Source organism: Gadus macrocephalus, chromosome 16, assembly GCF_031168955.1.
Source record: "Gadus macrocephalus chromosome 16, ASM3116895v1".
Lineage (NCBI taxonomy): Eukaryota > Metazoa > Chordata > Actinopteri > Gadiformes > Gadidae > Gadus > Gadus macrocephalus.
In genome coordinates this window covers 9,699,251-9,713,589 of record NC_082397.1, presented here as the reverse complement: position 1 = coordinate 9,713,589, position 14,339 = coordinate 9,699,251, and the positions used below count along the sequence as shown (strand labels likewise).

At 37.5% G+C, this 14,339-nt stretch overlaps 3 protein-coding genes across 3 annotated transcripts; all 3 read right to left on the bottom strand.

Annotated features, from left to right (window-relative positions):
• Positions 1-1,985: 1,985 nt before the first annotated feature.
• Positions 1,986-4,343, bottom strand: LOC132475214 (extracellular calcium-sensing receptor-like). Its single transcript, XM_060076218.1, has 4 exons — positions 3,995-4,343; positions 3,605-3,869; positions 2,597-3,397; positions 1,986-2,453 (listed from the first exon to the last, which is right to left on the bottom strand). The coding sequence occupies exons 1-4, from the start codon at positions 4,207-4,209 to the stop codon at positions 2,208-2,210; spliced, it is 1,527 nt and encodes a 508-aa protein (XP_059932201.1). The 5' UTR covers positions 4,210-4,343; the 3' UTR covers positions 1,986-2,207.
• A 2,432-nt stretch (positions 4,344-6,775) lies between these two features.
• LOC132474633 (extracellular calcium-sensing receptor-like) lies at positions 6,776-10,225 on the bottom strand. The gene is made up of 6 exons (XM_060075428.1): positions 10,014-10,225; positions 9,600-9,864; positions 8,510-9,310; positions 8,132-8,362; positions 7,889-8,012; positions 6,776-7,769 (listed from the first exon to the last, which is right to left on the bottom strand). The coding sequence occupies exons 1-6, from the start codon at positions 10,214-10,216 to the stop codon at positions 6,856-6,858; spliced, it is 2,538 nt and encodes an 845-aa protein (XP_059931411.1). The 5' UTR covers positions 10,217-10,225; the 3' UTR covers positions 6,776-6,855.
• A 668-nt stretch (positions 10,226-10,893) lies between these two features.
• LOC132475045 (uncharacterized) lies at positions 10,894-14,131 on the bottom strand. Its single transcript, XM_060076011.1, has 4 exons — positions 13,713-14,131; positions 13,181-13,292; positions 12,647-12,710; positions 10,894-12,507 (listed from the first exon to the last, which is right to left on the bottom strand). Exons 1-4 carry the CDS (start codon positions 13,892-13,894, stop codon positions 11,804-11,806), a joined length of 1,062 nt encoding a protein of 353 aa, XP_059931994.1. The 5' UTR covers positions 13,895-14,131; the 3' UTR covers positions 10,894-11,803.
• Positions 14,132-14,339: the final 208 nt, after the last annotated feature.

The following is a 14,339-nucleotide window of genomic DNA, read 5'->3' as shown; positions in this document are numbered from 1 at the left end:
AACATTTGAGTATTTCAGTTATTTATACGTGTGCTTTTTAGCCTAACCCACATGTCTAGGCTCCTTATTTAAAATCCTACTACGTAATGTTATAGATAAATTGATATATGTTGAAATATATATATATATATTGATATCTATACAGTATATATTGATAGTGATATATTGACATGTTATGAATTTCTTTTGATTTATTATCCTGTGTGTGTGTGCGTGTGTGAGTTGTGTTTGTATGTGTGTGTTCATATGATTTCATTGGTGGATGCATTTGATTACATCACCGCAAAACTCAATAAATGGTCTACCAACCTCTACAAATGTTATATTGCTATTTTGCAGAGATATAAATATCATGTTTTAATGTGTGTTACACATTAAAATATTATATTGATCAAAAATAAATAAAAAACAATATAGTTTGAAAACAAAGGGAGGGAAAGTAAAAATAATTATTTGTTTATTATACGTTATTTGTTTATCATACAGCTGACTTCATTGATGTCAACTGTTACTTTTATCGATAGATTTTTTAAAAAGACAACAATATCTGTTATATAAATGTTTAATATATAATTTGAAATCATGGTAAACATAATCAGGTTTATATTTCCTATAAACATGTGAATCAATCACTAGATTCCTTTGCTTTGCATCTTACTCTTGATATGCTTTTTGGAATTTTGCTCTGGCTTGAAAATTATAATATAGCATTTTGGTACAAATATGCATATTAACAAGCCAAACGTGGAAGCCAGAATTGCAAATATCTCCACAGCTACAGTAAACTTCCCGGGTGAACTGACATAAGCAGGGATAAAGGTGATCCAAACTGCACAGAATATTACCATGCTGAAGGTGATGAACTTTGCCTCATTGAAACTATCTGGCAGCTTTCTGGCCAGAAAAGCAAGTATGAAACATAACATAGCTAGGACTCCTATGTACCCCAACACAGCCCAAAACCCTATAGCGGATCCTAAGGCACATTCTAGAATGATCTTATTCATATAGGTTTCCATATTCTTAACCGGATAGGGAGGGTTGATTGTTAACCAAAGTATACAAATCACAACCTGTATGAGAGTGAAAGCCAATACACTCAGTCTCTGCTGAGTTGGACCAAACCATTTCATAACATTGCTGCTTGGTAGTGTAGCCCTGAAGGCCATCAACACCACTATAGTCTTCCCCAGAACACAAGAGATACAAAGGACAAAGGTGATCCCAAAAGCTGTGTGGCGAAGCATACAGGACCAGTCTGAGGGACGGCCGATGAAGGTCAGAGAACACAGGAAACACAGTTTTAAAGAGAGAAGCAGCAGGAAGCTCAGCTCAGAGTTGTTGGCCCTGACAATGGGTGTTTCTTTATGAACTAAGAAAATTATGAACATTAAAATGGACAAAAATACACCAAAGCAACAAAACACAGTTAATACAGTCCCCATGATTTCTGTGAAGGAAAGGAATTCAGTTGGTTTTGGAATGCACTTGTCCTTTTTTTCATTTGGCCAATATTCAACAGTGCACACAAAGCATTCTGTTGAATCTGAAAGAGAGTAAATACCCAAACCAATATGTTTAGAAAATCAATTAATGGTAATCAGCACTCATTCCAGTAGCAAATAGGCATATTATGCAAGTGAGCTTTAGAAATACGTATCCTGCAAGATTTCATATCTACATGGTCCTTAGTACTGAATTATATAGAGACTATAAAATTACAAACCACAATTGCATAATGGATAACCCACAGACTATGGAAGCGTAGGGATTATTATAATTCTTTTTTTTTTTTTTGTCTTTCTTTTCTGTCCTTTCCTGTGGACACATTTAGTTGTATTGTCCCTGCTGTTTCGTGTGATTTTGTGTGGCTATGTTTAGGAGTATGTGTCTGATATGTGCTAATTTGTGAAAACAAAACAAAAACGATCATACTTATTATGCAATTGAGCTTTAGAAATACGTATCCTACCTGTTTCATTACTTATGCCTCCCTCTGGGCATTCAAAGCAATCAAAGCAGCACACAGGCGCTTGTTTATTAACGGCCTTGCGACTTCCCACAGGACATGCATCGCGGCAAACAGATTTTGGAGGCTAACAGAGACATGAGTTATACAAATATGAGTATGTTGCACAATCAAATGATATCAGTAGTAGACATTCTGAGGAATGAAGTCACTGAAATGATTTTTTTACTTTTAGTTGTCAGATATATTTTACCTCAGTGCTCTGAAGGGCCCATACGATTGTTGTGTTTTGTGTAAACCTGAATCTCTGTCCTTCAGGCAAAGAGCTATCATAGTGGCCAATTGTAATGACATTCACAGAGTCATCATCTTTGTACTGCCAATTTAACAAGTCATACTGTGCCCCACTTTCTCCGTTTTCATCAAAAGATACCTTGTAACCATTCAGTACGGTAAAATCCACCAGCTTCAGTTGTTCCAGAACCTGCACAGAGAATATTCAATGTTATCATGTTATTGGAGAACTCTCTAATTGTAACATATACAAAATGTGTGTAAATATAATTGCACGTCAAAAATCGCAGGACAATAAGACCATACTTAGTTATTTATCAGAGCATACTATACCTGTTTGGGCTGGACATCAGTCTTGCTTACACAGTGTTTTCCTGTGGTGGGATTTAATCCATTTTCACATTGCAATATCGCATGAAGAGCATGTGCAATCGAGTACACAGCTGTGTACACATTTCTCACCGATCTTAATTCTGTGTTTGTGTAGGCACTAGTGATTGTTCTCAGATCCTCATCCCCACTACAGAGCTTTGTGGTATTTGATGGAGTGAAGCTGCAGTCAAAGAAACCTTCCCAAAAAGCTTTGATCATAACACTCTCTGGTTCATCACTCAGTTTCAGGCTCAGTATAAACTCAAGAAGACCTGGAATAATAGACTGAGGCAGGGCAAACCCCATTGCCCCATGTAAGATGTTCTTACTTCCAAGGGAAGCCAAATCTACCTGTGAGATCCAAGCTTCACTACCTATCCATTGTTTACGAGGTAACTTATTCCCGTCTACTTTTTTAAATAACTCTCTCGTGTAGGATAATGACATGAATAGCAGGACTACGCTTGATGTAGAGGCTTTCAGTTGCTTAATTACTTTATGTTCTATCTTAGTATTTGACCTTCTGTAGAAAATCACATATTCCACACAGATACCCTCAGCTTTTCCTTGCTTAATGAACTCAGCTACACCATCAGATGCATATACCTCAGCACTTTTAATTATTCCTACCCACTGCCAGCCAAAATGTTTCATGAGCTGTACCAAAGCAGTAATTTGAAACTGATCACTGGGAACAGTCCTAAAAAATGTTGGATATATACGTTTATCACTTAAACAGGCACAAGTAGAAAGGTGGCTGATCTGTAAATAAAACAGACAGTGTACTTATAATTATGTTTAATAAAATGTTATTGACTATATTAATTATAAAAAAATGATTAACTATTCATGAATTACTATATTCATATTGAAATTAAATAATTGTGAAACATACAACTGAAGACATTTTTAGCATAGAAAGCACGAATAAAAATTACTTAGCAATTTTGCAACTTCAAGGAAACTCACTTGAGGAATGTCCAGCTCTCCCACTATAAGGTTTATAGCTTTGCTAATACCAGAAGATGAGTGACCAATCAATGCCTGGACTCTTTTTCGGCAGCTTTCCCCTTCTGTAACAGCCTCAAGGGCTGCTCTTACTAGGCTCTGACTCCCACAGCCGTTATAGAGCCTGTAGCCTAGCGTCACTCCATTGAGCAGGGTTGGGTTTTTGTTGATCTCCTCCACAGTGAAGATGACGGCACGGGCAAACAGCAACTCTCTGGGATTCAGCCTTGACACAATGCAAAAAATATTTAATGTAAACGATTTTGGATGCATTCACAAATTAACACACACAGCATAAAGAATCATGCAGTCTTAGACCGCCTGTCTAAAAATTAAGCATAAATCTCTTACCTTGTGCAAAATGAAGTGGGGTATGCATGGTAGCCATTATTCTCTGTTACTCGAGATGCATTTAGGGAGAATATTCCTCCTATAATAATATCACCATCTTTGGAAAACTCCAAATAGCCTGTTTGCCCTATCAGTCTGCATGCCTGTTCCTCTGACTTGCTCTTTATCAGCAGTGTAAATAGGATAATGCTGATCAAGCCCATCACAGAAACCATCTCCTAGCCTGTAGCCATTCTTACCTTCGCTAACTTATATAGTATCTTTGTTGTTGTTGGGAAGAATCATCATCCAATAGAGATATTTGTATGCTTGACTGCTCTTTAGACCAGGCAAAATTATATATTTTTTATGGGCGTTACGGTGAGTATTGGCCGCCAATATTTTAATGTGTTTTACACATTTAAATTTGATATTTATCAAAAAGAAATAAAAACAATTTGATTTAAAAACGATGGGAGGGCCAGTAAAAAAAAATATTTGTTTATTATTTATTATATTATTATTACCGTACAATCAAAGTATTTGTCGATGTTATTTAACAGATTCAGAGCAATGTTTAAATTAAAACCTTCAATCTGAATTTTTCAAAAATATTGATTTTGGATTGCATATTACACATTTTTAGAAGGCGTTTTGTTAATTGTAAAATGATATACGCAACAAGTGTGGACTACAATACAGTGTACAGAATTATTTCTGTTAAAATATGTTGATCGGATTTAAAAGTAACAACGTTTCAGACGTGACTCAAGTATTTTATTGTAAAAGGACATGGAAGACTTCTAGACAGGGGCGGTTCTGGAGCAATTTTCATGGGGGGGTCAGACCGGGCCAGACCAGGGCCCCGTTTCCCGAAAGCGTCGTTAGCCTAAGTGGATCGTGAAGTGCGTTGAAAGGGCATCGTAGAGTTTTCACCGCGTTTCCCGAAAGCATCGTAGGGAACGAACGTCTTGAAAACGCTCGTAGCTAACGAGTACTCCAGGGGTGCTCGTAGGTACTCGTAGGACGCTAAGAGCATCGTCAGCTATAGCCTCAGTAGCGTCACCATCAGACATTCCGTATATTGGATGCGTTTTATTAAAACGCATTGCGCCTTTATGTTCTTAGTTTGGTAATTAATAAAGATTCTTAATTTATTTATTAATAAAGATGTTAAAATGGCCAAAATAAAACGGGACAGTCCAGAAAATGTTTGCGCAGGCAGGGCACTCAAAATGTGTGAGAGCAAGTGGGGGGATTTGTGCAGACTGACATAGGCTACTCATAAAACGTAGCATAAAATAATGTAAAAAATAAATTAAATTAAACAAATTTTAAAAAAATAAAAATAACGAAATAAAATAAATGAAAAAAAATAAAAAATAAAGAAATAAAAGAAATTATAAAAAACAAGCAAAGGAGCAGGCAAAAGGCTGGGATATGGTGGGGATTGGTCACGTTGACGGGAATGTTTAGTGACATGAGGGAGGGTGGAGGGGGTTAAAAAAAAGTCTCAATCACTATTCGACGCGCATGAAAACCAGCCGCGTAGTTATGAGGGAGGCCGTCCTCACACCGATCTTCCTCATCGTCATCGTCCTCAACGTCCTCCGGTTCAAGCAATGCCACCCCAGCCTTAGCTGCAATGTTGTGCAACATAGCCGTCACACATATCACGGCGCATGACTTGGCCGGAGAAAACTGGAGCCCTCCGCCTGACTTGTGAAGGCATCTAAAGCGCAACTTCCACCTCCCGATCGTGCGCTCAACGATGCACCAGGCCAGACGGTGGGCTTCGTTGTATTCCTCATCATGGACGTCTCCCGGGTTATTCACAGGTGTGAAGAGGAATTATTTAAGGGGGGAAAATGCCGTGAAACGCACAGTGCATTCAGGATTAGGACTGATATATGTCGGTTTAAGCCTAATCAATTGTGTTTTAATGTCTTTAGCATTCATATAATTGCAGTCTATTTTTTTCGTAGGCTACTCTGCTGTTGTCCTTGATGGGGATATATTTTAACCCTTTTTAACACAATTTTCCTGCGACATTCCTGCATCTCCCCCTCCTACGGAGCCCATTTCAGCACCGTGTCAGTAGACAGTTACAATCCTACGACGTTGTGAGTGCAGCGAATGCGCGTTCACGTTAAGAGGAGTTTCGGGAAACGCTCCAAAGAAATTGACGATGGATCGCAAGATCCATCGTACGAGCGTGGATCCATCGTTATCGGGAAACGGGGCCCAGACCAATTGTTTTGTTGGAGGGGCACATTGAACCCGGGACGCAAAATATTTAGTTTAGTACTAAGTAACGGCATTCAAAATCACAATATACAATAATTTGCCTTAACCCGTTGCAGCATTTAGTTCAGTAGTATAGTATTAAGTGTTTCCTTCAGTTACAGCAATTGTCAAATATATACATTTGAAATGTTTCATTGGTTAAAGCAATCGTCAATATTACAAAATGTTGGGTGTCCATCACTGACATCAAACCACTCAGTATCATACATCACCAACAGCAATAAAGTCAGTATGATATATTATATATCGCAAGTTCCACCTTGTGCGTCAGTGCCACACCATCGCAAGAAATCGACCCCCCCTGTCCGGACAGACTGGGGGGTGCAAGCTCAGTTTTACGGGAGCACTGGCCCCTGCTGCCCCCCCCCCCCCCCCACCCCCTAGAACCGCCCCTGCTTCTAGACATCTACAAACACACTAACGAATGTTTGTAACAGCTGACATCGTTGATGTCAACTGTTCCTTTAATCAATAGATTTTAAAAAGACAACAATATTTGCCGTATAAATCTTTAATATATAATTTGAAATCCTAGCATACATAATCAGGTTTATATTTCCTATACACATCAATCATTAGATTTCTTTGCTTTGCATTTTACTCTTGATATGCTTTTTAGAATTTTGCTCTGGCTTGAAAATTATAACGTAGCATTTTGGTACAAAAATGCATGTTAACAAGCCAAACGTGGAAGCCAGAATTGCAAATATCTCCACAGCTACAGTAAACTTCCCAGGAGAACTGACGTAAGCAGGGATAAAGGCGATCCAAACAGCACAGAATATCACCATGCTGAAGGTGATGAACTTCGCCTCATTGAAACTATCTGGCAGCTTTCTGGCCAGAAAAGCCAGTATGAAACATAACAAAGCCAGGAGTCCTATATACCCTAACACAGCCCAGAAACCTATAGGGGATCCTAAGGCACATTCTAGAACTACTTTATCTTTAAAGGACTGAACATTTCTGTTTGGAAATGGAGGATTAATTGTTAACCAAAGAATACAAATTACAACCTGTATGAGAGTGAAAGCCAATACACTGAGTCTCTGCTGAGTTGGACCAAACCATTTCATAACATTACTACCGGGTAATGTAGCCCTGAAGGCCATTAGCACCACTATAGTTTTCCCCAGAACACAAGAGATACAGAGGACAAAGGTGATCCCAAAAGCTGTGTGGCGAAGCATACAAGACCAGTCTGAGGGACGGCCGATGAAGGTCAGAGAACACAGGAAACACAGTTTTAAAGAGAGAAGCAGCAGGAAACTCAGCTCAGAGTTGTTGGCCCTGACAATCGGTGTTTCTTTATGAACTAAGAAGATTATGAATATCAAAATCGACAAAAATACACCAACGCAACAAAACGCAGTTAATACAGTCCCCATGATTTCTGTGAAGGAAAGGAATTCAGTCGGTTTTGGAATGCACTTGTCCTTTTTCTCATTGGGCCAAAATTCAGCAGTGCACAAAAAGCATTCTGTTGAATCTGAAAGAGAGTAAATACCCAACCCAATAAGAATAGAAAATCAATTAGTGATGAACAGCACTCATTTCATTAGCATTTAGGCTCATCATCCTAGTGAGCTTTAGAGTCACGCATCCTACCTGTTTCATTACTTATGCCTCCCTCTGGGCATTTAAAGCAATCAAAGCAGCACACGGGCGCTTGTTTATTAACGGCCTTGCGACTTCCCGCAGGACATGCATCCCGGCAAACAGACTTTGGAGGCTAAAAGAGGCAATAGTTATGCAACTATGAGTATGTTTTACATATCAAATCATTCCCCTAGTAGACATTCTGAGGAACAAGTCACTGCAACGTTTTTTTTAAGTTTAGTTATATTTTACCTCAGTGCTGTTAAGGGCCCATACGATTGTTATGTTAGGTGTAAACCTGAATCTCTGTCCTTCAGGTAAAGAGCTATCATAGTGCCCAATGTTTATCACATTCACAGATTCTTGCTCCTTGTACTGCCAATTTAACAGGTCATACTGTGCCGCATTGTCTCCGTTTTCATCAAAAGATACCTTGTGACCATTCAGTACGGTGAAATCCACCAGCTTCAGGTGTTCCAGTACCTGTGCAGAGAATATTCAATGTTAATATGTTATTGGAAAAAAACGGAAGTATATATATATATATATATTCACGCAAATTGAAATTGCATTTACAATACGACCATACTTTTCACACCATACTTATATATTTATCCGAACATTCTGTACCTGTTTGGGCTGGACATCAGTCTTGTTTACACAGTGTTTTCCTGTGGTGGGATTAAATCCATTTTCACATTGCAATAACGCATTAAGAGCATGTGCAATCGAGTACACAGCTGTGTACACATTTCTCACAGATCTTAATTCTGTGTTTGTGTAGGCACTGGAGATTGTTCTGAGATCCTCATCCCCACTACAGAGCTTTGTGGTATTTGATGAAGAGAAGCTGCAGTCAAAGAAACTTTCCCAAAAAGCTTTGATCATAACACTCTCTGGTTCATCACTCAGTTTCAGGCTCAGAAGAAACTCTGAAAGACCTGGAATAATAGACTGAGGCAGAGCAAACCCCATTGCCCCATGCAATACGTTCTTACTTCCAAGGGAAGCCAAATCTCTCTGTGAGATCCAAGCTTCACTACCTATCCATTGTTTACGAGGTAACTTATTCCCGTCTACGTTTTTAAATAACTCTCTTGTGTAGGTTAATGACATGTATAGCAGGACTACGCTTGATGTGGAGGCTTTCAGTTGCTCTGTTACTTTATGTTCTATCTTGGTATCTGTTCTCTTGTAATAAATCACATATTCCACACAGATACCCTCAGCTTTTCCTTGCTTAATGAACTCAGCTACACCATCAGATGCATATACCTCAGCACTGTGAATTATTCCTACCCACTGCCAGCCAAAATGTTTCATGAGCTGTACCAAAGCCGAAATTTGAAACTGATCACTGGGAACAGTCCTAAAAAATGTTGGATATATACGTTTATCACTTAAACAGGCACACGTTGAAAGATGGCTGATCTGTAAATAAAACAAAAAGTATACTAATAATTACGTTTAATAAAAAGTAATAATTAATAATTACCTATATATTAATCACTTCATTTATATTTAAATAAAATAATTGTGAATCATACACATAAAGACAATATTAAAATAGAAAACCCAAAATGTATCCAAGTGGGAATGCAGAGTCCACTTGGTCATTCTCCTTTCTAAAAAACATAACATGACTGAACATACAGTGCACTGTTTTTTAAGATTAGATTTAAATTTAAATATAAATATAATTTCACGTGAGGAAACTCACGTGAGGAATATCCAGCTCTCCCACTATAAGGTTTATAGCTTTGCTAACACCAGAAGATGAATGGCCAATCAATGCCTGCACTCGTTTTCTGCAGCTTTCGCCTTCCGTAACAGCTTCAAGGGCTGCTCTTACTAGGCTCTCAGTCCCACAGCCGTTATAGAGCCTGTAGCCCAAGGTCACTCCATCGAGAAGAGCTGAATTTGTGTTAATCTCCTCCACAGTGAAGATGACGGCACGGGCAAACAGCAACTCTCTGGGATTCAGCCTTGAAACAATACCAAAAAATATTCAATACAAACAATTTGAATACCAATACAAATGGATACACACAGCATAAAGAATAATTCAGCCTTTGACTGCCTGTTGAAAAAGTAGCATGACATTTAATTGCTTTTCAGAATAAAAATCTTTTACCTTCTGCAAAAAAGAGCGGGATATGCATGGTATCCATAATTATCTATTGCTCGAGATGAATTTAAAGAAAATATTCCTCCTATAATAAGATCCCCATCTTTGGAAAACTCCAAATAGCCTGTTTGCCCTATCAGTTTGCATGCCTGTTCCTCTGACTGCCCCTTTACCAGTAGTGTAATTAGGATAATGCTGATCAAGCCCATCACAGCAACCATCTCCTAGCCTGTAGCCATTCTTACCTGCACTAACATTTATAGTATTGTTGTTGTGAAGAATCATCAACCAGTAGACATATTTGTATGCCTGACTGCTCTTTAGACCAGGCACAATTCCAAATTAATTTCAAGTTCTATTGTCTGAGCTAATGTACAATTGTGAGCGTAACAGTGAGTATTGGCCATTTTCTTTCAAATGCAAATCAGGCAGTAATTGCTTGTAAGCATGAACAACCATTAGGAACTGAATATTGTTACATCTCAAAGGCTTACTATATGTTCTACGTTAGTTTTATGACCTTTAGCATTAGTAAATGGCAATTTATTTATATTTGACATCCAACACTTTTTATGATTTTCTCTGTAAATTTGCAAGGGCGCTTCCAACCTTTTTTCATGTTATGACAAAGTATTATTTTGACATTGTTATGTGTAAAGTGTCATCCTATAGACATTTGACATCAATAGACATTTAGTGGTATGTTTTAATGAAGACATTGTTTACATAATGCATGTTCAACAATTATTATCAAATTGTAATATATGTATATTGTTTCATTATTTTTCTCTATGAAACACAATAAACAAATAATGTATGCTATGGCACGTTGATTTTAATAACAAATATATACACTTATATTGTTATATTCTTTTCATCATCTGAAACTCATCTTTAAATGTTCTTGAATGAAGTGAGTCTCTGCTTTGAAAAAAACATATTACATAGGGTACATCACATTCTGAGACTGTAAGTAACAAAACTTTTACCCATTACAAAAATGTACATTAGACTTTATATTAAACTTATTTGCATATGGCTTTGTTGTTTTCTGTAGTATACACTGCCACACAGCACAAAAATCGTAATGGGCCTTATAAAGTAACATCTTCATGTTGACAGGATAGAGTGACAGGGCAAGGCTGAACTGAAGGGTGGAAATGGGTCAGATCTGATCGTATTAGCCTGACATATTGTCAGTTTTCACTCAAGACTTCTAGATCTAAAAAACAACAACACACTAACTAACTAATTCTTCAAGGTAACATCTAGAAATCTTCCTGTTTCTCTAATCAATCTTTTTTAAGAAGACAAAAATATATATCATGTCAATGTTTGGATGTTTTTTGGTTAACTGTAGAGCTATTTGAAATGATACACATTATACGTTTTTTTGATCCGGGCACTTGAATCATTGCTTTGGATTTTACAATATATGTGCTCTTTAGACTTAGGCTCTGGCTTGAAAATATTTATTGATTAATTGAGTGCTATTGTTCCAAAGGGTTACCATGCTCGCTCAATACTGGCCCAATCTCGAACAATTGGAAAATAGGGTCCACGTTGAAAAATAACAAAGTTATCAACTGAGCCTTTACTTAAACCCCGGTTCTATCTGTCGTAATAATCTAAAATATGAATTAAGAATTGTATCCATCTATTAAGCATTAGCCTAGCACATTTTAAGAAACGATTAGTGTTGTCTCCCTACAACTCTTTTTTCATTTTAATATATTTAATGTAATGTTTCAGGATCTTTATCATCGTAGCATCATAATACCATCTACAAATAAGGTTCACAGGGGCATGTTGAGTTTTATAACAATGATATACTTTGTTATTACCCTGGCATATTGTAGACAGGCTAGCAAACGCATGTGCATAGGAGCGCTAAATACATTCAATTTAGCCTGTATTGATCGCAGTAAAAGTGTAAATGAAAAACATAAAAAATACGATGTGGCCCAGTAAATGACAGCAAACTGGACATCCCTTTCACGTATTATGTTTTCACAACATAACTGCCTTCCATTCCTGTTTGGTGACATTTGGGTGACAAAGAACCACACAACACAAACCATCAACTGTGCAGCAGATAGTGGCAAAATACATGCTTGCTGCTGATGTGAGTGACACAACCATTGGAAAACCGTCCAAGTGGCCCTGAAGGCAATCAAAACATGGATTGGTTTCCCCAGGCCACAGGTGATATAGAGGACAAAGGTGATCCCGAACGCTGTGTGACGCAGCACAAAGGACCATCCCGGGGGTCGGAGGGCTGGTGGAGGTAAACAGTGTAACGTGAGAGTCAAAAGCCCCACAACAAAAGAGTTGTTGCTGTATCGGAAATCTGAGACGATTAATATTAATCGAATTACAATGATTGCAAGCAACAGCAGAAAAGATGATATAAGTACTTTCCCAAGCCTATAGATGATCCCATTGGGGTGTCTGTTCACTGCGCTTGACTCCATAGCAAATAAAACAACAGTGATTGCACCTGAGAAGAATGTGTGAGATTTAATGAAAACAATAATATAATAAACTGATACATGTATATCGTTTTGTTTGTTCTAGAGCAAGTGGCTCAATTGTTAGTTGACGTGTTTGATTAACATTTGTTTAGTTGTACAACTTACTTGGTCCTTTTGGTGTTGTTTTTCTTGACCGATTGGATGGACAAATTATTGCTGACAAGTGGTGCTGTAAAAACATACAAACACATACACACAGATTCACAAAAACAGAGAAAAAACAGAGATAGTATCACAGTAAATACTGAATAATGACCTGATATGTCTTCAAATAATCCATGTTTCATGTACATCTACATATCTGTTGTATTGGGCTTGATTATTGAACACATTACTTATCGTTGTCAAAATAAGTATTCCGCCAACAGTCTCCTTATGGTGTGGTCATTTATTTTGTTAGATAGTATCTGGCCTAGTTGAGCTTGGCCTTTTTGAAGTGTAAATTTGCTGTTCTATAAAACTGCTGTGAGTCTTCTTTCATGTGCACATTCTGAGGCTTGACCATAAACTGACCCATACAATATCGAATAATAATACAATTATTGGTGGAAGGAATTATCCGAGCATTTTCTCCATTCAATACATAAGGACATTGGGCTTTCCACATTTTTTATTAATCTATGGTCTCATGCCCCTTACCTGTTGATGTTCAGGCCCGATCCAGGCCTCAGGTGAGGGGTTCTCCAGCAACGTGAAGCATCTCAAAGTTACGCAGGACAGGAATGCAGAGTCCACCTGGACATTCTCCTTGCTAAAAAATATAACATGATTGAATATACTGTGCACTGTTTCTTGAGATTAGATTTAAATTTAATTATGAATAAATAATAGTTAGCGTCTTAAAGACTCAGAATTTGTAAAAAAAAAAAAAGTTAACATGTCCTGTATTAAATCCTGTGAAATAAAATGTTTAAAATCCTATAACATTGCATGAAATTTCATTTCAAAGGTTTGATAATTACACTATCTTATGAATTTAACAAGTCTAGAGATTGTGTGATTGCTTTCCCAATTTGCTGTTTAAACAAATAATTTAAATGGTTACCTGCTGAGGAAATAAAACAATTAAAACTTAAGCACTGATGAATTCAATCAAATCTTCTTTGGGAAATGCAACCCCTTCAAGAGAGCAAGTTTTCCTACACTTGTAATTTGCAATCGATGAACTCACCTTTGAAAGGTGAACGCCAGCTTCTTCGTCCCCTCAATGGTCACTTTATTATGCAAGCTATTTGAGAGTGCGTGCCACATCTCTGTTTCATGCTCATGCTGACTTAATGCCAGGCTGAGCCGGGAGCCAGGTGACACTATCCAAGTGTACAGTGTTAAGCAGATGAGTGTCAGAGGTGTCATCTCACAGCCTAACCCTTGGCATAGCCAGGACACTAGGATATGATGTGTGTTTTATAGCCTCGTCCTTGCTACCCAGGTGTGCACAACGGATCAATAAGTCATCGTCAGAGGTGTGCGTAAACATGGTGATTGCGTAAGGCCTCTAGAACTTAATTGCCATTTAGGTCAATATTGATCAGGACAAGCTTGTTGACCTTTTGATAGAAAAATTACAAAACTTTGCGCTTTGCAGATTGGCATTAATTACCTTGTCAATATTTTTTAAATAATAATAAAAGCGTATAGATACTAATATATTATATTGTTAATTAGATCTAGATTACAAATTAAAAAAGTACATACAAAGTTAACTGTCATACAACTGACATTCAAAGTAGAGGGTGGTGAAGAATTGTTTATGATATTCTTTTAACATTGTTCTAGAAGGAAATCAGAAGAGGGAGTC

Bases quoted from the DNA above. Each gene is read 5' to 3' on its own strand.
- LOC132475214 (XM_060076218.1), bottom strand. From the start codon at position 4,209: ATGGTTTCTGTGATGGGCTTGATCAGCATTATCCTATTTACACTGCTG. The intron at 3,870-3,994 runs GTAAGAGATTTA...CATTGTGTCAAG, and splicing joins CCCACTTCATTTTGCACAAG to GCTGAATCCCAGAGAGTTGC. The intron at 2,454-2,596 runs GTATAGTATGCT...TTCTCTGTGCAG, and splicing joins CTGATGTCCAGCCCAAACAG to GTTCTGGAACAACTGAAGCT.
- LOC132475045 (XM_060076011.1), bottom strand. From the start codon at position 13,894: ATGACACCTCTGACACTCATCTGCTTAACACTGTACACTTGGATAGTG. The intron at 13,293-13,712 runs GTGAGTTCATCG...TATATTTTTTAG, and splicing joins CTGGCGTTCACCTTTCAAAG to CAAGGAGAATGTCCAGGTGG. The intron at 12,711-13,180 runs GTAAGGGGCATG...ATGTTTTTACAG, and splicing joins TCGGGCCTGAACATCAACAG to CACCACTTGTCAGCAATAAT.
- LOC132474633 (XM_060075428.1), bottom strand. From the start codon at position 10,216: ATGGGCTTGATCAGCATTATCCTAATTACACTACTGGTAAAGGGGCAG. The intron at 8,363-8,509 runs GTACAGAATGTT...TTCTCTGCACAG, and splicing joins CTGATGTCCAGCCCAAACAG to GTACTGGAACACCTGAAGCT. The intron at 7,770-7,888 runs GTAGGATGCGTG...ACTCTCTTTCAG, and splicing joins AGGCATAAGTAATGAAACAG to ATTCAACAGAATGCTTTTTG.